Source organism: Gopherus evgoodei, chromosome 12 (genome assembly GCF_007399415.2).
Source record: "Gopherus evgoodei ecotype Sinaloan lineage chromosome 12, rGopEvg1_v1.p, whole genome shotgun sequence".
NCBI classification, from domain to species: Eukaryota; Metazoa; Chordata; order Testudines; family Testudinidae; genus Gopherus; species Gopherus evgoodei.
In genome coordinates, this window is record NC_044333.1 from 3,301,072 (window position 1) to 3,324,947 (window position 23,876).

The following is a 23,876-nucleotide window of genomic DNA, read 5'->3' on the forward strand; positions in this document are numbered from 1 at the left end:
CCCATTGTTCTCTAAAATGTGTCTTTTTAAATACTACTCTCCCTTTTTTTTCATCTGCAGCTGCAAATGCTTCAATGCTCCCCCTATCATCTCCATCCCAGAGGCTAGCGCAGATAAGAAGGCAAAAAAAACGCACTCACGATGAAATGTTCTCTGAGCTCATGCAGTCCTCCTGCACTGAAAGAGTCCAGCAAAATGCATGGAGGAAGACAATGTCAGAGTCCAGGAAAGCAGAAAATGAACGCAAGGATAGGACAGATGCACAAGAGGAGAGGAGACGAGAGGAGACGAGAGGAGAGGTGAGCTGGCTGGAGCAGGATGATAGCTTGCGGCAGTGTGATGAGAGGAGGCAGCATGCAATGGTGAGGCTACTGGAGGATCAAACTGATATGCTCGGTCATAAGGTTGAGCTTCAGGAAAGGCAGCAGGAGCACAGACTGCTGCTACAGCCCCTGTGTAACCAACCTCCCTCCTCCCCAAGTTTCATAGCCTCCTCACCCAGACATCCAAGAATGTGGGTGGGGGGCCCTCTGGGCACCCAACCACTCCACCTCAGAGGACTGCCCAAGCAACAGAAGGCTGGCATTCAATAAGTTTTGAAGTGCATTGTGGCCTTGTCCTTCCCTCCTCCCCTCCTCCTCTCCTCCCCCACCCCACCTGGTGCTTCCCTCCTCCCCCTCCCCTCCCAGGCTACCCTGGCAGTTATCCCCCTATTGTATGACCAATTAATAAAGAATGCATGAATTTGAAACAACAATGACTTTATTGCCCCTGCAAGTGGTGATCGAAGGGGGGAGGTCTCGGTTGGCTTACAGGGAAGTAGAGTGAACCAAGGGGGCAGGTTTTCATCAAGGAGAAAAAAACAACTGTCACACTGTAGCCTGGCCAATTATGAAACTGGTTTTCAAAGCTTCTCTGATGTGCAGCATGCCTTGCGTGCTCTTCTAATCGCCCTGGTGTCTGGCTGCACGTAAACATCAGCCAGGCGATTTGCCTCAACCTCCCACCCCACCATAAACATCTCCCCCTTACTCTCACAGATATTGTGGAGCGCACAGCAAGCAGTAATAACGATGGGAATATTGGTTTCGCTGAGGTCTAAGCGAATCAGTAAACTGCACCAGCGTGCTTTTAAATGTCCAAAGGCACATTCTACCTCCATTCTGCACTTGCTCAGCCTGTAGTTGAATAGCTCCTGGCTACTGTCCAGGTTGCCTGTGTATGACTTCATGAGCCATGGCATTAAGGGGAAGGCTGAGTCCTCAAGGATAACTATAGGCATTTCAACATTCCCAATGGTTATTTTCTGGTCTGGAAAGTAAGTTCCTTGCTGCAGCTGTTCAGACTGACCAGAGTTCCTGAAGATGTGAGTGTCATGTACCTTTTCTGGCCATCCCACACTGATGTTGGTGAAACATCCCTTGTGATCCACCAGTGCTTGCAGCAGCATTGAAAAGTACCCCTTTTAGTTTATCTGCTCGCTGGCTTGGTGCTCTGGTGCCAAGATAGAGATATGGGTTCCATCTATCGCCCCATCACAGTTAAGAAATCCCATTGCAGCAAAGCCATCCACTATGACCTGCACATTTCCCAGAGTCACTACCCTTGATAGCAGCAGCTTAGTGATTGCTTTGGCTGCTTGGATCACAGCAGCCCCCATTAACCCCTCAGACAGAGACCAACGCCTACAAAATCTCCACCAAGCATTCTCAAAACTACAATACCCGCACGAGGAAATAAGGAAACAGATCAACAGAGCCAGACGTGTACCCAGAAGCCTCCTACTGCAAGACAAACTCAAGAAAGAAACCAACAGGACTCCACTGGCCATCACATACAGCCCCCAGCTAAAACCCCTCCAACGCATCATCAAGGATCTACAACCCATCCTGGACAATGATCCCACACTTTCACAGGCCTTGGGTGGCAGGCCAGTCCTCGCCCACAGGCAACCTGCCAACCTGAAACATATTCTCGCCAGTTACTGCACACCACACCATAGTAACTCTAGCTCAGGAACCAATCCATGCAACAAACCTCGATGCCAACTCTGCCCACATATCTACACCAGCGACACCATCGCAGGACCTAACCAGATCAGCCACACCATCACCGGTTCATTCACCTGCACGTCCACCAATGTAATATATGCCATCATATGCCAGCAATGCCCCTCTGCTACATACATCGGCCAAACTGGACAGTCGTTACGGAAAAGGATAAACGGACACAAATCAGATATTAGGAATGGCAATATACAAAAACCTGTAGGAGAACACTTCAACCTCCCTGACCACACTATAGCAGACTTTAAGGTGGCCATCCTGCAGCAAAACAACTTCAGGACCAGACTTCAAAGAGAAACTGCTGAGCTTCAGTTCATCTGCAAATTTGACACCATCAGCTCAGGATTGAACAAAGACTGTGAATGGCTTGCCAATTACAAAACCAGTTTCTCCTCCCTTGGTTTTCACACCTCAGCTGCTATAACAGGGCCTCATCCTCCCTGATTGAACTACCTCATTATCTCTAGCTTGCCTGCATATATATATACCTGCCCCCTGGAAATTTCCACTACATGCATCTGACGAAGTGGGTATTCACCCACGAAAGGTCATGCTCCAAAATGTCTGTTAGTCTATAAGGTGCCACAGGATTCTTTGCTGCTTTAGCAGCCCCCACTGTAGATTTGCCCGCTTCAAACTGATTCCTGACTGACCGGTAGCTGTCTGGTGTTGCAAGCTTCCAGAGGGCTATTGCCACTCGCTTGTGAACTGTGAGGGCTGCTCTCATTTTGGTATTCTTGCGCTTCAGGGCAGGGAAAAGCAAGTTACAACGTTTCATGAAAGTGCCCTTAAGCATGCAAAAGTTTCGCAGCCACTGGGAATCATCCCAGACCTGCAACACTATGCAGTCCCACCAGTCTGTGCTTGTTTCCCAGGCCCAGAATCGGCATTTCACGGCATGAGCCTGCCCCACTGCCACCAGGATGTCCAAATTGCCGGGGCCCATGCTTGGAGAGAAGTCTGTGTCCATGTACTCATCACTTTCATCACCACGCTGCCGTTGCCTCCTCGCCTACTTTTGCAGGCTCTGGTTTTGCACATACTGCAGGATAATGCACGAGATGTTTACAATGCTCAGAACTGCCGCGGTGATCTGAGCGGGCTCTATCCTTGCCGTGGTATGGCATCTGCAGGAGAGCAGAGTGGCGGTGGAAGCAGTGGCTGGAAGACCGTCTGCTGCCAGGACACAACAGCGGTGGTATCCATTTGCTGAGCTGAGCAGGCTGCACGCTTGCTGTGGTATGGCGGGACAAGAGCGGGAGAGCAGAGTTGCAGCAGAAGCGGCGGATGACAACAGTCATATAGAGGATCTGCGAGACCACCTGGAGAGCAGAGTGGCAGCGGAAGCAGTGGTTGGAAGACCAGTTTTTCCAACCTATTGCACCATCTGCTGCCAGAGCAGGAGAGCAGAGTGGCACTGGAAGCGTTAGTTTGCTCATGACAGTTAGCAGTCCTACTGCACCATCTGCTGAAAGCAGTATAGCTCCTGCACGGAAAAAAGGCACGAAACAATTGTCTGCCATGGCTTTCACGGAGGGAGGGGCGACTGATGACATGTACCCAAAACCACCCCATCAGGCATTGTGAGCTCAACCCAGAATTCCAGTGGGCGGCAGACTGTGGGAACTGTGTGATAAGTACTGTGGCAGAGCTCTGACTTTGCTCCCGTGGGTCCTGTGCTTCTAGGCGGTTTATGCTAGCCTCAGTGGCTCACTGTGACCCTCCACGTAGCCCTTCTCTCTCTAGGGCCAGGGTTACAGTCTACTGAGCCCTTTTCATCATAGGTTAGCAAGGAGGTTGGTGAGAGAACTCCCAGTCTCTGTTTAGCCTCCTGTTCTGACAGAGGCCTGACTTCCCCTCCCAGGAGATGTTCCTGTAGTGGTGAGTTTGGGGGAACCCGGGCCAGCCCTCTACTCCGGGTTCTGGCCCAGGGACCCTAATGGTAGCAGCTGTTGGCAGCCAACCTTTCACTGCCAGAGTTGCTACATTTCCTTGGGCCACTTCCCCACAGCTCTCCTGCTTCTCCCTTCTTCACTCTTACCTTAGGGCTCCCTTAACGATGGTTTGAGGGTGTCTTCAGTAACCAGCCTTCAACCGCACTTCCTCTCCTCTGGCTCCCTGGCTCTCTTCTGCCTGACTGGAGTGAGCCATTTTTATAGTATCAGCAGGGCCTTAATTAGAGTCAGGTGGTCACATTAACTTAAATGGCCTCACTTGACTCTTTGCAGGTTAATTAGAGTCAGGTGTTCTCATTAGCCTGGAGCAGCCGCTGCTCTGGTCAGTCAGGGAACAGAAAACTGTTAATCCAGTGGCCAGTATATCTGCCTTCTGCTATTCTGCTGTACCCAACTGGCCTGAGTCTATCACACTACCCACAGTGCAACGCTCTGGAAGTCGACACTAGCCTTGGTACTGTGGATGCACTCTGCCGACTTAATGCGCTTAGCGGGGACACATACAATCGACTATATAAACTTGTTTCCTAAAAAATCAACTTCTATAAATTCGACCTAATTTCATAGTGTAGACATACCCTTACTTGAATGCATCTAACACTTTGGAGAGTGGGTGATATGCCATTTTCTCCCACAGGTTTAGCTGACTGAGCAAATAGATCAGTACTGTCTGCTGTCATGAGTTAACCCCCTTATTTGCTGCCCTATAAACTACAGAAGTGATAGAACATTCTTGCCAAGTACAATTGTCATATTGGGGTGTAAAGAAGTGCCAGTATGTGAGATAGCTGGAGCTTAAACCATTTAGAGGGCTGTCGGTAGATGCCATTACCCTGAATTTCACCTGGAACTGAATTTGACAGCCAGTGCACCATATAGGTGTTGTACGTATTCACCAGCCTGCCTTGTCTTGCCTAGCAAGTGAGTAGGTGTGTTTTGAACCTGCTTCCAAGTGGACTTCAGGGTTGTCCTAGTAACGTGTGCTACAGCAGGAAGTCACATGGGGACTGTAGTGAGATCTATAGCAGAGAGGAAGGGGAGCAATTTTTTGACCAAATGAAGAAAGAAAAGAGTGTTTCTGATGTTTCCAGTTTCAATCCGGAAATCCATGAGCAGAAGTTTATTAGATTCTTCCCAGATTTCAAACCATTTGGCAATAGATGGGCTGACACCCATGTTTGAGGGAGCAATCAGATTTTGTGCCAGTTCTTGAGAATGTTTCCCCTGCCAGCTGACATCACCTCCTCTTTTTCCAGACTGATTTTAATCCAGTCAAATAATACAACTTCAATTGAATTAATGGGACAAGCAAAGGTTTGAAGATCAGGCTGATGTGCCTTGGTAGTGGTAGCATGTTTAGTAGGTAGCAGGAGTGTAGCAGTTTTGCTTATATTTGTCACTAGTGATCCAGTCCTGCTCTTAGTGAAGTTGACTAAAGTTTCACCATTTCTTCCACTGAGAACAGGACCATGTCTTAGATAACAGCAAACTTGCAGTGGAAGGATCTTTCCATGGTGCTGTAGTTCCCAAAGGATTCGTCATTCTGATTCTTTTGCCATCCTTTCTCACAATGAATAGTGCTGTGCGCTGTGTTTTATGTATTGAAAATCATAGAGTAAAAGGCTGTTCAGCATGAGCAAGGGTGGCAGAATCTGGGTCTTATCCAATATGCCCATCACGTTCTCTCTAGACGTAGGTTCAAAAATGAATAACAGTCAGTGCTCGTTAGAGAGGACGTCTCCTAACTAAAGCTGTAATGAAAATCTTCCTATATTTGGTGATCAAGAATGGTACGTGAGTATTCCCATGGAGTCAAGCTGTGTGATTGGTTTACAAGGAAACCAAGTGAAGATTAATTACTTGCCTAGCATCTCAATTAACTATGGTTCAGTTTGAAAAGAGCTAAATTCCAAGCACAGCTTTTATCATTCTGAAATATGCACACTAGAAACCAAGGAATAATTCATGCATAAACTCACATTCAGTGACATTCTTTTATAGGGTTTCCTCGGTCCTTATCATGTTGCCTTATTAACACTTCTTTGATCCCCATGACATTCAACCTTCGCGTCCCTGGGGATGGCCTTGGGGATCCAAGTGTTACCAGTTCTGTTCAGATCTTGGACATCACAAGAACATCCTGGAGAAAGGGAGCCCAGGGAAGTGTCAAGCCAAAAGAATTTACCATAACACCCAGTAGAGGTACCATCCGCTCTCATGAGCTCCTGAATATCCAGGTACAGTATATGTCAAACTGCAGTTGAACGGAAGTGTCTGATGGTTTGCAAAGCTAAAACAAGGCTTTTGTTACTATTGGGTTTATTGTAATGTGAGTAATCCAAGAGCTTTTCATAACCCCGGTTTCAGAGGCACTCAAGGAGGTGCAGTTCAGTTTCCAAAACTGCAAATCCAGGTTATGAATTTCAACCACAATAGTCACATATTAATGAGTTTCCTGATGTGGGTTTAGAGAACTTCTCAGAGAAGCTGGTCTTTGATTTAAAGTGGGAGGAGGAAGAAATAGGATGGAAAGTAGTAGTTAAAAAGTAATGCTTTACAGTATGTAAGCAAAAATACTTCACTCTCTTTCTCATTCTCACATTCACTCTCCCAAATACAATGATCTCCAGGGCAAACAGTGAAAGCTAGGGTATCCATTAATGATCCCAGCTGCTCTTAGGCCAAATTTTGTTTTCAGTTATCATTGTAAATTTGGAATAATTCTATTCAAGTCAGCTGACTGCCTCTGGATTTATACTGGTGTAACTGAGAGCAAAATCTGGCCCCTTGATTTTGAAGCCACAATGAATTTATTTAATTTATTTGTGTTCAGGAGACTGGGTTTAAGGGAGTTTTTTAAGTCTCACTACCAGCCTGAAGAAGCTAATATCATCATGGAAATAACTATTTTTTCCATTTTTGTAACCAAGATTTTGTCATGTAACACACAAAACAAAGCCATTATCTCATTCTAGTGACAATGTGTAGTTTTTGGTTTGCATTTCAACTCGTAGCCAAAATATGGTACATTCCACTTTCATATTCAGCTACAGTTGCAGGTGATTTATTGAATGGATTTCCGCCATATCTGTAACATTAGCTTGAAAGTCAAGGTCTTTTTATGAGAGGGAGGTTTTAGGCAAAGCTGAACTCTGGCGTAGAGATCTGCAGCTGTGTAAGGATCCTGATGTGGGTTATGGAGCAGAATCCTCTGTCTCCTTATGGTTTAACGTGGAAGTTTGGAGGCGATAAACCTGTGAGGTCTCTCGGTTCTTAACCTGGTTTTTCAAATATCCCAGAGCGACCAAAGTATTCACTTATGGAGCAAAGTCAGCCTGGGTAAGTGGACGCACTGAAGTCAATGGAGTTGCACCGGGTAACATTAAGCTAGTATTTGGCCTTGTATCTCAATTCAGAAATTGTCCAAATGTAACTTTACTCCAAGGGGCCATCAGTTGTAAGCAAACCTACAGATGAAGATTTAGGTCAAAATCCTTGTGTTAATCATCAGACCCACACAAAGGAGAAGAGGAGAAAAGGCAAGTGTGACAACCTGACACCCCAGTATTCACCACTGTTATGAAATTAGAATATGTTTTGTACAAAATATGTCTTGAGAGGTATTATTCTAAAAGTCTTAATCTGCTAAATATTAATATCTCGTCGGATTATATGTGCTATCATCGTATGTGAAGTTATGAAGTTTGGCTGTATATGTGTCACTGAAACATGTCCTGAGGTTGAAAACACCCACAGGCAGCCTTTCAGGTACGACAGTAAAAAGGCCAAACGATAACAGCTTACTGAGGAAATCTACAGAAGCACAAGGATTACCCCAAGAACTGTGTACAACAGAGACCTCTCAGAGGTAGCCCTACACAATAGGAACTGTGTGACCCAGGTCACAGCAAAAGAGCTTTCCAGCAAGTGGGAAGAAGATATGAAAGGGGGACAATGAGAGCATGATGGTACCTCGCTCTCCCTGCAACGACACACCTGGAAACACCTGAGGGGCAAGGACTGAACTGTGGGAAGTGATGGTCCCAGGCTAGAGGGATCTTTAGCCTGTGTATGAAAACTTGGGAAAACCAAGGCAACTTGTGCCTTAAGACTCTGCCAGCCTGTTTATCACACAGGGTGAGAATTTGTTAATTTATATCCTACCTATCTAGTGTGTTAAGCTCAGTTTACGGTTTTTGTTTATTTACTTAGATGATCTGCTTTGATCTGTTTGCTATCACTTATAATCTATTGTTTGTAGTTAAATAACTTGTTTTTGTTTTTAACCCAGTTTGTGTAATTCATAACTGGGGTGGGGGGCAAAAAAGCTATGCTCTCCACATTGAGGGAGAGGGTGAATTTTAATGAGCTCACACTAAAGTTCTCTGTGCAGCACAAGACAATATAATTCTGGGTTTACTCTCCAGAGGGGGAGTGCACTTGAGTACTGGTCAATTCCTTGGCTGAAAGTCTTCCCATGCAGTACTGATTTCAGTGTCTGTGTTTTTCTGCAGCTGGGTGTGTGTTTACCTGTGTGTGTGCTAGAGGAGACTTGAGGGCCTGGCTCAGCAGGACAGGATGAGGGAGGCCAGGCTGGTGGAACAGGCAGGCTCAGTGGTACCCCAGTGTATTAGGTGGCACCTCGGAAGGGGGGCAACCTGTTACAGCAAGCTTGGTTGTGCCATACGTCCTGAGCTGTGCATCCTCTCTGAGCATTAATTCCTGCCCAGGAGCACAGCACGGGAAATGTATGCTGCAGCACACGTTATTGTTATTCCATATGGTAACGTCCCTTGCAGCACCTTTGCTCAGGAGTCCATTGGGCTGGTCCCATCCCTGAGCCTGCAGACTATGGCCCATTGTGACATGGGGCATATGCAGATGTCATTAGCCATCCCACAGCTGTAGGCTAGAATGGCTGCTGTGTGGGAGCGGACATTCTTCCTCCACTAACCCATCTGCATAGGACAGGACACGTTTTGTCTTTGGCATTTTGGCTTTGTTATTCTGCTCCCTAAAGTAAGAAATTTTAACAAATATAGCTGTTTTGCACTGTGTCTGATCTCTCTGGGAATTTTAACTTATTATTCAACTGTGAACTCATCTCCAGACAGATCGAAGGAGAGAGACACATTCCTTTTTGCAAAGTCGTGGCTAAAATAAATCAGAGAGAACAGGCAACAACAGGTGTCATCCTTGATGTGCACACAGTATGAGAGGATTCTAGATGACGATGTGTTTGCTAAAACATAAGGATGACTAGGGTGACTCCTGGCTCCTTTTCATTCTTAATGACAGCAAACTTAGGAAGACCATCTCTTCAGACCCTGTGAGTGCTCAGTACCAAGATGTAGAGCTTGCTGAGGAAAAGAACTGCAGCTTTTTAAGCCATCATGGATGCCCATTGTTATTTAAAGTGATCCTCCTTGGGAAAAAGTTCATGTGCTGGAGGAACCAACTAGGGTCCGTGCTCCTCTTGACCTGCTGCTCACAAAGAGGGAAGAATTGGTAGGGGAAGTAGAAGTGGGTGACAACCTGGGCAGCAGTGACCATGAGATGATCAAGTTCAGGATCCTGACAAAAGGAAGAAAGAAGAGCAGCCAAATACAGACCCTGGACTTCAGAAAAACAGACTTTGACTCCCTCATGGAACTGAAGGGCAGGATCCCTTGGGAGGCTAATATGAGGGGGAAAGGAATCCAGGAGAGCTGGCTGTATTTTAAAGAAGCCTTATTGAGGATGCAGGAACAAACCATTCCAATGTGCAGAAAGAATAGCAAATATGGCACGTGACCAGCTTGGCTTAACAGAGAAATCTTCAGTGAGCTTAAACATAAAAAGGAAGATGACAAGAAGTGGAAACTTGGACAGATGACTAGGGAGGAGTGTAAAAATATTGCTCAAGCATGTCTGGGTGTAATCAGGAAGGCCAAAGCACAATTGGAGTTGCAGGTAGCAAGGGATGTGAAGGGTAACAAGAAGGGTTTGTACAGGTATGTTAGCAACAAGAAAGTGGTCAGGGAAAGTGTGGGACCCTTAGTGAATGGAGGAGGCAACCTAGTGACAGATGATGTGGAAAAAGCTGAAGTACTCAATGCTTTTTTTGCCTCAGTCTTCACAGGCAGGATCAGCTCTCAGACTGCTGCACTGGGCAGCACAGTATAGGAAGGAGGTGAGCAGCCCTCAGTGGCGAAAGAACAAGTTAAGGACTATTTAGAAAAGCTGGACATGCACAAGTCCACAAGTCCAGTGCAATACATCCGAGGGTGCTGAGGGAGTTGGCTGATGTGATTGCAGAGCCACTGGCCATTATCTTTGAAGACTTGTGGCAATTGGAAGAGGTCCTCCACAATTGGAAAAAGGAAAATATAGTGCCCACCTTTAAAAAAGGGAAGAAGGAAAACCCAGGGAACTACAGACTGGTCTGCCTCACCTCAGTCCCTAGCGAAATCATGGAGCAGGTCCTCAAGGAATCCATTTTGAAGCACTCGGCGGAGAGGAAAGTGATCAGGAACAGTCAGCATGGATTCACCAAGGGCTAGTCATGCCTGACTAACCTAATTGCCTTCTATGAGGAGATCTGTGGATGAGGGGAAAGCGGTGCATGTGATATATCTTGCCTTTAGCAAAGCTTTTGATACGGTCTCCCACAGTATTCTTGCCAGCAAGTTAAAGAAGTATAGGCTGGATGAATGGACTATAAGGTGGATAGAAAGCTGGCTAGATCGTCTGGCTCAACGGTTAGTGATCAACGGCTCCATGTCTAGTTGGCAGCCGGTTTCAAGCGAAGTGCCCCGAGGGTCGGTCCTGGGGCCGGTTTTGTTCAATATCTTCATTAATGATCTGGAGGATGGGATTAATTGCACCCTCAGCAAGTTCGTGGATGACACTAAGCTGGGGGAAGAGGTAGATACGCTGGAGGGTAGGGATAGGGTTCAGAGTGACCTAGACAAATTAGAGAATTGGGCTAAAAGAAATCTGAGGCAAGTGATTATTCCCCTCTATCTGGCAATTGTGAGGCCACATCTGGGTTATTGCATTCAGTTTTGGGCCCCCCACTACAGAAGGGGTGTGGACAAATTGGAGATAGTCCAGCAGAGGGCAACAAAAATGATTAGGCAGCTGGGGCACATGACTTATGACAAGAGGCTGAGGAAACTGGGCTTATTTAGTCTGCAGAAGAGAAGAGTGAGTGGGGATTTGATAGCAGCCTTCAACTACCTGAAGGGGGGTTCCAAAGAGGATGGAGCTAGGCTCTTCTTAGTGGTGGCAGATGACAGAACAAGGAGCAACGGTCTCAAGTTCCAGTGGGGGAGGTCTCGGTTGGACCTTAGGAAAAGCTATTTAATTAGGAGGGTGGGTTACCTAGGGAAATGGTGGAATCTCCTTCCTTGGAGGTTTTTAAGGCCCGGCTTCACAAAGCCCTGGCTGGGATGATTTAGTTGGTGTTGGTCCTGCTTTGACCAAGGGTTGGGCTAGATGACCTCCTGAGGTCTCTTCCAATGCTAATCTGTGATTCTGTGAAAAGAAAAATCAGTTGCTTTGCTAAAGCCACATTTCCCCATTTTTCCATTCTATGGATCACTTTATATTAAAAAAAAATCTTGGAGCCCATCTTTGGTCCTAGACTTTCCAATTCCTTACAATTTTGGTCTCAAAATGCTTCCTTAATGGTCCACCAGATAAGGCTTCCTGGACCTGTGATGGTCCAAAGATCCTCAACTGAGAACCATTGATACAGACAATGCAACCGTACTCAGCAGAGTCCTCCAGGAAATGATCTCCAAGTTCCAAAAGCCCAACAAAGGGGATACTAGAGGCTGTTGAATGAGCACCCCATCTGAGGGATTGCGTTAGAAAATAAAGTATTTGTTCCCCTTTTCCTGCATTAGGTGACCTTATGTTCCAACACTGTGAAGAAATATGAAATGGCATTGGTGGTGGATGTGGATGGTATTGGAGAGGAAGTGCTGGCACTCCTAATCACAGCGAGGTATTGACACTCCCTTTACATCCATCCCCCTTTGTCTGTGTCACCTATACTATGCCGCCATATACACAATATGCTGGATTTATCCCTCCCTTCCGAAAGGAGAACCACTGTTTTATATGATTATTGTGCATAGCTGGGCACTAGAACTAAATCTGATATGGGAGTGGCAAAGTACTGTAAACAACACATGCTGAAAAGCACCTGTACTAAAGATAAGGGAAGGACCCTGAGCCTTTTTCAACATGGGAAGAGTAAGAGTATTTATTATTGTCCATGACTTTCAATGTTTGCAACAGATTTCATGTGTGAAGAGCCCAACAGCCATCCCTTTTCATCCTAGGGTGACCAGATGTCCTGATTTTATAGAGACAGGCCTGATTTTTGGGCCTTTTTCTCATACAGGCTCCTATTACTCCCCACCCCCTGTCCCGATTTTTCATACTTGCTGTCTAGTCACCCTATTTCATCCCGAGTATTGTACTTAACTCAGGTTGTAACAAAAGGGGTGTATGCGCTTCCTGCAGTGGAAAATCTATTTGGCAGGAAAACATCTGAGGCATGGATGGCAATGCAATGATGGGGCTAGTTTCAGACAATTAGTATGTGGATTAATACCGAAGAGTTTAAGACAAAATTCTAAATTTTAGCTAGGAGAAATAAACAAAAGATAATGATGAGGGAAGAGTATTATTATTATTATTTGCTTTATAGAATGAGCTCAGCTTCATCTTCTTTCCTCTAGTTTTAGTTATTTGCCATCACAGATTGGGGGGGGGGGCAGTGGGATAGCTCAGTGGTTTGAGCATTGGCATGCTAAACTCAGGGTTGTGAGTTCAATCCTTGAGGGGGCCACTTAGGGATTTAGTTGGGGATTGGTCCTGCTTTGAGCAGGGGGTTGGACTAGATGATCTCCTGAGGTCCCTTCCAACCCTAATAATCTATTATTTGAGCCAGGGGTCATTTTTCCTGGGTCAGATACTGTAGGACTGTTGTAACTCGGTTGACTTCAGTGAAGTTACAAAAGGAATGCATTTGGCATTTGTATGTATAATTCTGTATATATAGATGGGGAGAGGGCAGTTTTAAAAGACCTTGGTACCACTGGCTTAGCACTGCTCCCTTTAAAGTCAATGTGAACTTTGTCATTGACTTCAGTGGGAACAGGGTTAGGCCAACACTGAGTCTGGAAAATCCCACCTGGAATCAATTTTGTAGGATAATTAGGAGATCATTGTACAGGAACACTAATGGACATGACTTTCATCAGCCTGACTCCCCCTGAGTCCCCCTGACTCCTCTCTGATACATCCTGCAGAAGGCAGCAGTTGCCCTAGTTTGTAAATTAAGACGTTTTCCTTCTATCAGCTAAATGGCTTCTCAAATCCAGATAAAGGAGGAAGATTTGTATTCTGGGTTAATGGGTAGGTGTTGCAGAATGACAAGAGATAGAAAGCTCCCTGGAGGCTCAGATACAAACCCAAAATCACCCTTTCCCAGTAAGGTTTTAAGGCAGGGGTATCAAGTTAATTCACATGAACACAGATTTGGCAGAAGTCTCTAGCTGCATATTCCTTCCACGCAGAAAACAAAAAATATGAACCAACCAGTACATATTGTCCAGGCTAAGAAAGCTCAGCATGTTAGCAGAGTTCCAGTCTGAGAAATTGCACCCTGCTTGAATGCTTGCTGGTGTTAACAGAACACTGTTGAGTAGAGACCCATGGCAATTTCCCCATATGTCCTTTAACAGAGATTGTTGATTAAAAAGGGAATAAAAAGAATTTTAAGATGATTAATGACTGTATGGGTGTAAAGCCTCCATGTGACAATGACAAATATGTTGCGCTCCATTTCACCATATTCTGGGAGTAAACAAACACTATATTCTCTTGATATCTAATGCTGTTTTTTGGCGGCTAGATGTGTTGTTCCTCCACTGCGTGTGGTTAACCCTGTGGTGAAGTTTGGACGATGTTTCCTGAAATTCCCTTACCAGCAGATGGTGATGCTTGTGAATGACGCTGAGCTTCCAGGGTGCTACGGGGTTCTCCCTCAGGTTTGTCATCTCACCCTCCCTTTCCGCTGCTTCTCTTCCATTTCCATGTGGCTTTCTGAGAATGGAAGGGGTATTTCCCAACTAGCACATAACAGATAGTATTAAACGCTGTGTTATTGTTGTCTCTAGTCTCACCAGCATTTGATGTGAGAATGTTTAAGTTCTCTTCTTTGGAACTCTCTTGCAAGTGAGAACTTAAAAAGTTCTTAAAGGGGATGGTCCCACAGCACTGAAAGCAGGAGTGATTCTTTGAAAGATACAAGACATTATAACCACAAGGGTTTCTTTCTGAGAGGCTGTAGTTCACAAGAGGAAAGGGAAGAAAGCCACGGACTGAGTCCATAGCTGGTGGTCTGTATGGCATTTCCTAATATTTCATGATGTAACCCATTCTACAACAGGGAAGGGGAACAATTCAAAGCCTTCTGTGAGCTCTGTTTATGAGTCAGCAGTAGGCTGGGCTGAATAGGTGCAGCTGCTGTGGAAGCCACTGGGCCAGATTCAGTGGTGGTATAGTTACACATTAGGCATTAGTTGGTTAGAAAGCAGTTGTCAGTGTCGACTTGCACCAGTCTACAAGATTTTCAAAGCAAGTGAGCCAGGGGCCCATTTCACTTTACTTGTAAAAACCAGGCTGCAGTCTCTGACAACAGAGAGGTCACTGGCATGTGGGCATGGGGGCCCCCCATGAGGACTGGAGCCAGCCAAGGAAGAGTTGGGGCCAGAGTGCCTGGAAGGTACACTGACTCAGCATATATTCCTGGGAGCCTCCATTGGTGAGCCCCATAGAGCCCCAGAAGGAACCTAAAGCTGCCTTCGTCCTAGTGTGAATCCCTCTTGGAAACATCTCTCCTGAGAGCAACGGAACTCCTGTGCCTACATGGATGAGTCAAACGCTGAAGGAGCTGAAGGGGAGGGTTGCTTTCTTGTTACCTCACAGGAGAGTGTAAGATAAAGCAGCTAGGCCACTGCTTCTCCAATTCTCTGAGACCAGATTTAGCCCTGGTATAATGGAAATGGCACCTGTTTACCCAGAGCTAAATTTGGACCCCGCAGAATACCAAAATGGTGCAAATTTTGCTACTTACACTTGTTTATACTACTTTCTGGCTAACTTTACTCCCTCTTTTACATACCGTTAAATGTAGTCCATTGTATTTTATTTTTACTTACTCTCTGTTGCTTGTAATATCCTCATAGGTGATTGAAAATAATGTCCTTCCCCTCATATTTTTCCTATTTCCATCTGGCACACTTGGACACGATTCCATATTTTCTGGGGCACCAGCCAACATAGCCACTGTGTTCTCTTTTTCATTGTTTTGAGTAACTCTTTCCTAATGAAACCTGGAGATGCTTGGAACAGGTGCCCCTGGTATTCAATCTGTTCGATTGGCTGGATCGCTTTTAGGTGATGCCTCGGGCAAGTAAATGTCTGTACTAGTTCCTGGAGAGATTTAGAAATTTGAAGGCCAGAAGGGGCTATTGTAATGCAGGCCAGAGAATTTCACCCAGTAATTCCTGCCTCATGCCTATAACTTCTACTGAGCAATAGCAGGTCCCTTAGAAAGAGATTTAAAGACTGCAAGTGATGGAGAACCTACCACATCCTGTGGTGAGCTATTCCAATGGTTAATTACCCTCCATGTTAGAAATGTGTGCCTTCAGCTGTGCAGTTTTGCATATTTTATAGTCTCTCTCTGGGTGAAATTCCCCTCATGCAGAGGGCAGGCACTTGTCTGTGCATCACTTCAGTCCCACATAAGTCCTCAAAATAGGGGTCAGCATAGGCTTTGTGCTCGTCCTCTGCACCACAGTCAATCTCCCCCTTTGAACCCAGTGTTCCGCATGTGATTCTTTTAACTCTGCAATAATTGTAATTTTTTTAAATGTCAAGGAATGGAAAGTTTCCAAAGAAGTCATGGTGAAGATAATGTTCTGGTTATGTCTCTGCTCAGGAGTATGAGGAGAAGCCCTCTGTGTTGTACTCAAGCCCCAGGCCTTGTGGCATTATTCAACCTCATAGCACTGTGGAGATCCCCTTAGCACTGGAAACCCAAGTGACTGGACAGCAGGACACTGTGGCTTCCATAGCCATGTTTGGAAGTGAAGAACCGCACCTGGTGAGACCCTGATGATGAAATATGCCTTGTGTCTGAATCGGTGTTCCCTCTGGAGTGTGGAGACCTGTACTGAGGGTGATCTTTGCTTGTTTGACAGTGCACACAGTACAGTCTAGTTCTTTACAATGCCAAGGATTTTTCTGGTGAATTCAAAAGCTGCAGTAGTAAACTCATGTCATTAGAGAGTGAATATCACTGTGATATCACCTCACTGGTGATAGAAGTCAGATGTTTTGAGGTTAATTGCACTGCTCAGACCAATAACGAGGAGAGTCAGAAAAGATCAAACCTGTTTCAGTTGGCAAGAAGAATATGGGCCTGATCCCAGAAAGTGCTGAGTGCCCTTCACTACTGTATAAAGTCAAGGTGAATGAAGGGAGCTTAGTACCTTGCAGGACTGTGTCTTTTGAAGGGCTATGAGAGGAGTATACAAGTAATGACTGGTGCAGAGAAGGTAGATTAGGCATTTCTATAGACTGTTTGCTGTAGTTCACATCAAAAGGGACAGTGCAATGGAAAGGCCACAAATTTAAATCTGTTACATAGCTTGGCTGGGGTTTTCAGAAGCACCTAAGGATAGTCCCTGGGAGGCAGGCACCTAACTCCCCTCTAGGTGCTTCACCTAACATGACTACCTGTAGAACTCATTGCCACGTCTCGCAGTTAGAATTTTCTGACCTTTTAGTGGTTGGTTTGTTTTTCAAACTACGGTGATCTGGTAAAGATTTTACCTTTGGATTAATGATGTGTACTTTCAGCCTTAGCCTCGCTTTAACGATGTGAATTAATATGTCAGACCTTACCCCAGTGGAAGCCCTGTGAATTGTGGGATCTTAACAATTTCTAAGGGAAAACTAAGCACTTCAGTAAGCTCATAAGTGTGCCCATTAAGTTGGAGTTTAATGCACAGCATTTGGCTTTCACTCAATTACTCCAGACATCTGAGCTGTGCTAATAGAAAGCTCGCCATGCATAAGCACAGTACACACTTGCATGTCTCGTTGTTCATGCTGCCACAGGTTTGAATTTTCTCTAAGCTCTGCCCTGCAGCTTTGACACACTTTTAGTAGGTCCCATTCTGGCCATCCAGACTTTTCCCCGCTAGTGGGACATTGTGAGCAGTATGGCCAGGAGCCTGCTAAGCACTCTACTGATGGTTGGTTTCAGCTGTGTGGGCCTTAGTCTGCTCTCTCTTGCACTGATGTAACTCTGAGTTCAGAGGAGTCACTCTAATTTTAGGCCAGTGAAACAGAAAGAAGAGCATGGTCCTATGATCTTATGTTATGCCAGAAGCTGGGCATGAGTGACAGGGAATGGATCACTTAATTACCTGTTCTGTTCATTTCCTCTGGGGCACCTGGCATTGGCCACTGTCAGAGGACAGGATACTGGGCTAGATGGACCTTTGATCTGACCCAGTACGGCCGTTTTATGTTCTTATGTTATGCTTAATAATGCCCAGCTGCTTGAGTCTGCTATAGCCCTTCTCAGAGTGCAGTGTTTCACAAATCCTTCTCTCTAAGCTGACCCTTCATGGCTGTTGCCTTGTGTTTTACTTGCAGGTGACAGGATGTCAGTTTCAATTTGCTGAAAGTAATCCTGTGTGTTAGGGAGCTGGTACAATACAGCCTGGGGTTTACCTGTGGCGTATTAGCCTGCAGCCTGCCACAGGCAGCAATTTTACAGCTGGCTGCTATCAAAACAGGTGGTCATTCAGCACTACAGCTGACTGCCAGAGGACAGACTATTCATTCCCAGATGATTGAAACTGACACTATGTCCCCATCAACAGAGCCAGCAAGACCTTTGAGCCCATGGAAGTATTACCGATAGCAATATCTTCCCCCTCGTCCTCCTTTTCCTTTTATATAATTTTGCTTGTGAGCAATGGCCTGTTAATTGTTGCTACTAAAAGCACCTTTGCGAATGGTTTAAGTGAAGCATTTTTCAAAATACTAACCACTTTCCTGCTGAATGACATACCATGGACATGTCCAGTGCAATTTGACACAGGTAGGAATTCCTGACTGGATGTTCTGTAGGAGATGAATGACAGAACAGTAAAGGTTAACGTCCTGGAACGACACATACTACATTTGATTGCTCTGCTGGGGAAGAGCACACTAAAAACTTAGATATGCTCTCAGGAGAGGTGTTTATCAATGCACACTCTCCAGGGACTCTTTCCTATGTGTTTTTTGTTCTCTTCAGTCTTCTCAATTAAAAGAGTATCCTCTCCAAACATTGAAGTGCAAGTACAGTAGCAGAGCAGTGCTTTCCAACTGTATTCAGAGCCCGAAAGACAAACACAAGTTTTCCTAACAATTGCACAACTATTGTTCCATTCATAATGAGATCTAGTATGAAAAAGATCTGTTTGAAAGATCCTGATGTCTTTGGAAAGGGATTTCACTAGCTCCCCCAACAGTACTGCCGTTTCCAGAAGGGAAAGCCAGGCTGACAGCCCCGTCCTCTTCCTCCACACTCCCCAAAATCCTGCTCTCCAGGAAGTACTAGAAATGAGTGAACCTGATGTCTCCAGGGCTGGGAAATGAGTTATCAATGGCTTCCTTCTTGTGCTCCTGCTCTTGGGGGAAACAGCCACTGCAGGTCTGCAGTGGAGGCGAGTGAGCCACCAGCAGCTGCTGGATGTTACTCTTAGGCAGTCTGATGGGGCTGGTATAGGAACCCATGCAGAGTACACTAGGCTTTGGTGACAGTCTTTCCAGTGGAGTGGGACTAGATGTGGGTCACTTTGGGAGCAGCCAATGCCATTTCTTGAGCCAGATGTCATTCAGGGTGCCCTACAGGACAGACTGGAACATTGTGTTGAAATAATATGCTTTGCCCTTTCATGAGTCACATAGCATCTTGTCAGTAGGAGGGATTATTACTTATTTGATTTCAGTTTAGAAGAAGGTATGAGGGAATCACAGGTCTTGAACCCAGGTCTATGGCTCCGTAGACAAGCCTCAGATCACAGCCATCATCTGACACCTTCACTAGCAGGGAGTGTGGACTCATGGACCTCAGCTCACCATAGGCACCGCCCACAAAGATCTCAATTGGGGGTGATGTCTGGCCTCTCCAATTGGCTCAGACTCATTATTTAAGCTGGAAGGAGACACAGAACTTTGTCTGAGCAACCAGGTGAATCCCTGGGTGGCTGATACATTGGACCCTGCCTTCTCGCCTGACTCCTGAGCCCTGCCTTAATCTGGATTCTTGCATTCCTGTCCTGTCTTGTCCCTTCCCTCTTGCCTTGTTCCAAATTCCTGAGCCCCACCCCTGCCTACTGATGCTGGCTCTGACCCTTGGCTTAACTCCTGCCTCTGGCTCTGTCACTGACCTCTGATTCCTGACTTCTGCTCTGACCACTAGGCCCGATCACCACTGCTTTGACCACTGGGTCTGACTGCCTATGACCTGGTCCATGACAGTAAGGTTGTTTGGTCCTGTGCAGTCTGTATTCTACAGCAAAAAGACTGGTGTAAACTTTTAAACCATTAGCTGCTTTTAATGCTCTGGGAAGGTGACTTGGATAATGGATCACCATTCCAACCCACCCCTCCATGACCCTTGGGACTGATCCATGTGAAGGCAGAGAATACTGTCAGGATCATGGATATTCAGGAGACACAATTACAGCTCAGGTGACATCATTAATATCCATTATTTATACAGCTCCATAATGTGCATGGCACTTCAGAGACAAGAAAGACATGAACCCTGCTCCAAAGAGCTTAAAACCTAAGTGTCTGATTCACACTCACACCGGTATAAGTCTGATGGAGGTATTCCTCATTTATACCAGTGGTGAGTGTGTGACAGCACAAGAAGTTAGAGGGAAGGATGGGAAAATGTTGAGAAGGGGTAAGATGAGGCGCCAACGGTCAAAGGAAGAGAAGGAAGAGGTGATAGGTACAAGTGGAGAGCTGCAGGACAAATGCAGTTGGTTTGGTGGAACAAGGCAAACAGGGAGGTGGATTTCTCTATCACCAGATAACCATTCTGAATGGATGACCTTCTTCACATGAAGATCACTCAACATCCCAGGTCTACTCCAGTCATTCACTACCATTCTGTGTCCAAGGATTGAGAATAGTCTAGGAGAACAATGAGAGCTAGCTGGCCCCTTTCAACTTCCCCTGTTTTTGTTTCCCCCTGTTTCCTGGAGCAGAAGATTCATTTAGTGAGCATTGGTGAAGGCCCAGTTGTCTACGTGGATCCTGCTCAGATCGATTTTGGCAATATCCAGGTTCTAAAGGATGCTTCCTGTACACTCCACCTCTCCAATCAGACCGTTATTCCTGCACCATTTTGGGCACAGATGGTAAGTGAACTGTGGGGCTATTTTCTAATGAACATGTCGCTTGGAATGTATGGTCTCTAACAGTCTGTGACTTGACTTTATATGCAGCATTCTCCTAAAATTATCTGAGAGAGGATGAAATGGGTGTGACGTAATTCCCCAAGTGGCTGGCTGAGTCTGCTCTGAAGTGCACCTGAGTCACCCCATTAGTGTCAGTGGGATCTCATAGATGCAACTAAAAGCAGAATTTGGCAACTTGATCTTCTTTATAACCTTTCTCTTGACAGGGAGTTTAGCTGTGCTAATCATGTTTATGTACTTGTATGAGAGACATCTTATCTCTTTGTTCCTGAAAGGTAAGCACTTCCGCATAGATCCCCTCAGCTGGGCCGCACACATTGACTTCGGGTTTGTGCTTCAAAATTGGCTCGCAAAGCTTTCAGCTGCCAGGGATCATCCACAAATTACTAATGGGGAGGTGAGCTGGATGTTTAGTGGTGTTACTCCCACTGGGAGTTTTGGCAGCTCAGTTGCAGCATAGAAGCTATTTTGTTTGTAAAGGGAGCTGTGTAGTTAAGTTACATAAATGCTGAGAATGCACTGCAGCATCTTTGTATTTTGTGGCATTGCAAAATATTTCTGGGTCTTTGGGGAATGTTATAGGGAAAAGACAGTTCAATTCGGTGAGATTTTTTTCAACCTGACAGGCTACACAGGTATTCTAAAGTGTTAAGTCAGACCCCTCCAGCATCTGTCGGGGTGGGGATTCTTAGCCAAGAAGGGGGTCACACTCTGTTTGGAGTTTGCACCCCTCTGTCCGTTGGTCTCTCCTCAGTTGGTGACAGGTTGCTTCACAGTGCTGCCATCTCTGCCGTGTCTCTCCTGTCTCCCCATGTCAGGCACAGTTTTTCTTTAGTACTCTTTTGGTGAGATCAGCAAAGAATCCTGTGGCACCTTATAGACTAACAGACGTTTTGGAGCATGAGCTTTCGTGGGTGAATACCCACTTCCTCAGATGCATGCATGCATCTGAGGAAGTGGGTATTCACCCACGAAAGCTCATGCTCCAAAACGTCTGTTAGTCTATAAGGTGCCACAGGATTCTTTTTTGGTGAGATGTCCTTTATGATTCTTGATCATCTGAAGAAATATTTTTCTTGCACTTCCTCATATATCAGTTTCCACAGTACCTAGAGATGTCTACGGGTCCATCTCCACTGCAGCCATGGTGTGATTTGCAGCTGGTGTAGATGTACCAGCACTAGCTAGACTCTAGCTAGCATGCTAAAAATAGCAGTGAGGACATAGCAGGGTGAGCGTCACTGTGGGCTGCACAAGCCCACCTGCCTGCCCTGGGTACATACTGACTTGTGCAGCCCATCCCCTGCCATCATGTCTTCACTTCTGTTTTTACCAGGCTAGCTAGAGTACTGCTAGCAAGGGTACATCTACACAAGCTGCAAATCACACCTGCGGCTGCAATATAGATGTACCCTGAGATGGAGTGCAGGGGCTTGACCTGGTTCTGAGTGAACAGGGGAGTAACTTCAGCTCAGCTACCTCCTGAGCAGGTGCTGAAGGGAAGGTTTTTAAGAGTGGCTGATTGGGCTGCTGAAGGCAAGGAGGTCAAGGAGTCTTGTGCCCTCTTGTGTCAGCCTGGGTTTGGCCTGAGGAGTTTCCTTGAGCTTAACCAGCATGGCATGCTCCCCGCTAGTGAAATGGATTGTGGAAATCCCTCTCTGTGTCGCTTATAGTTGGTGATCAGAACACTTTGTGATCCTCAGCTTTGATAACAGTGATGGCAGGAAGATTTGCACTAGACAACTGGAACACTTCCCTTATGGCTAGTGGACAGCTCGCCATGTGGATAGTGCACTGTGTCTGTATTGTAGGGAAAGGGAAGATGAAAGATCTCACTTTTGCCCAAAGGGCTGAAATCTGATCTCAGATGTACTTTACACATGCAACTGAGAACAGGATTTGCGCCACACCATCAGTTTAGCTGGTAGATCACCCATCATTTATTCACTTGTTCTGGTGTGATGAAAATGGTAGATACAAGAATGAGGGACAGATATGGAAAATTTAAAAAAAAAATAGGCAGCAACCCATAGTAGGTGCCTTTCCTTTCAAGATAACTGTCTGAACTTCTGAAGAAACCCAGTGCTTCCTTTATTGGCTTAGAGGGTGCCTATAGCTGCCATTCACTGCTTAGATATTTCTGCAGGACAGACCGTTGTGATACCCTTCTCTCCTTTAGTAGCAAATCAAGAAACCCTGGATCTTTGAAGTCAGGCCTATTGATTGCAGAAATGGTTATTGATTGAAGTTTATGGAGCAATGAAGGGTCATCCACTTTGTTGGGTTCAGATGGGCAGCTCTGCTGAGCGAAGAAGATTGGATTTAGCAGCAAACAGCAGCAGAAGATAAAGGCAGGTGGTAGCGTTCAAAATGTAAAGAGAAAAGGCCTCCATGGGTATGTCCATCTTCATCCTACTTGCTTTGGTCTTAATTAGTTTAGGCAAGTTGTTGTTCCTGTCCGGTCAGCCAGCTTGCCAGTAGCTTGTTTGCTTTATGGGGAAGGAGGTCTGTATGAAAACACACTGAAAAGGTCTGATGATTGGAGATCATGCGGGTATAGAATGCACAACTACCCAAAACTATCCATAATGTACAAATCTACACAGTCCTGCTTACAGCCTCTAAATTTCACCAGACCTGTCACGGGGTGAACTGCTTTCAGCAGCACTGCCCTGTTCCATCAAGATGAAAGGTGTGGTTGAAATCTCACAGTGCTGGGTCACTGTGGGAGGGCAAGGACTCAGGGATTCACTCAGCCAAGCATTTCTCCCCACAAACATTGTCACTAACGTTAAAACTTACATGGACTGATGTCCCCAGTGGAATTGCTCAGAGGTCCCGTGGATGCCTCCAAACAGCCTATGTGATGTCCTGTTTCCAGCTTTGAGGTTAGCCAGAGACAGATAGAGAGTTCAGGCTAAAATGGCCTCAGAAGTTGTGCATTCAGAGCGGGTGGTTGGAGGTAACAGTTCGTGTGTACCGTTGTCATGCATATGTACAAATTTGGGTCTTCAGGCACAAATTTAGAGGCCAGGTTCAGATCCCTTGAATATTGTGCCCTAAATGTTGGTAGCAACTCAACTAAACTAAATAACTAGGTGAATAATTATCAGGATCCCCTTTCTGTAGAAGCCCTTACACTACTCCAGCATGGACAAGTAGATTTGACTGGTGTGCATAGGATGCTGAGTCACTTCCATCAGCAGATCAGTAAAGATGCAAAGCCTGTTTGTACCAAAACCACCAATCTAAAAGCAAAAACTTTGTCAGTTGGTGTGTGAATTTATACA

At 45.7% G+C, this 23,876-nt stretch overlaps 1 protein-coding gene across 4 annotated transcripts in view; it reads left to right on the forward strand.

Annotated features, from left to right (window-relative positions):
* Window positions 1-23,876, forward strand: part of HYDIN (HYDIN axonemal central pair apparatus protein) — a 392,944-nt gene that overhangs the window by 142,599 nt on the left and 226,469 nt on the right. For all 4 annotated transcript variants that reach the window (XM_030581746.1, XM_030581750.1, XM_030581747.1 and 1 more), the window contains exons 14-18: window positions 6,023-6,258; window positions 11,914-12,014; window positions 13,935-14,070; window positions 16,029-16,193; window positions 20,374-20,526. In XM_030581746.1, coding sequence (XP_030437606.1) covers window positions 6,023-6,258; window positions 11,914-12,014; window positions 13,935-14,070; window positions 16,029-16,193; window positions 20,374-20,526 — 791 coding nt within the window. The remainder of the gene's footprint in view (window positions 1-6,022; window positions 6,259-11,913; window positions 12,015-13,934; window positions 14,071-16,028; window positions 16,194-20,373; window positions 20,527-23,876) is intronic.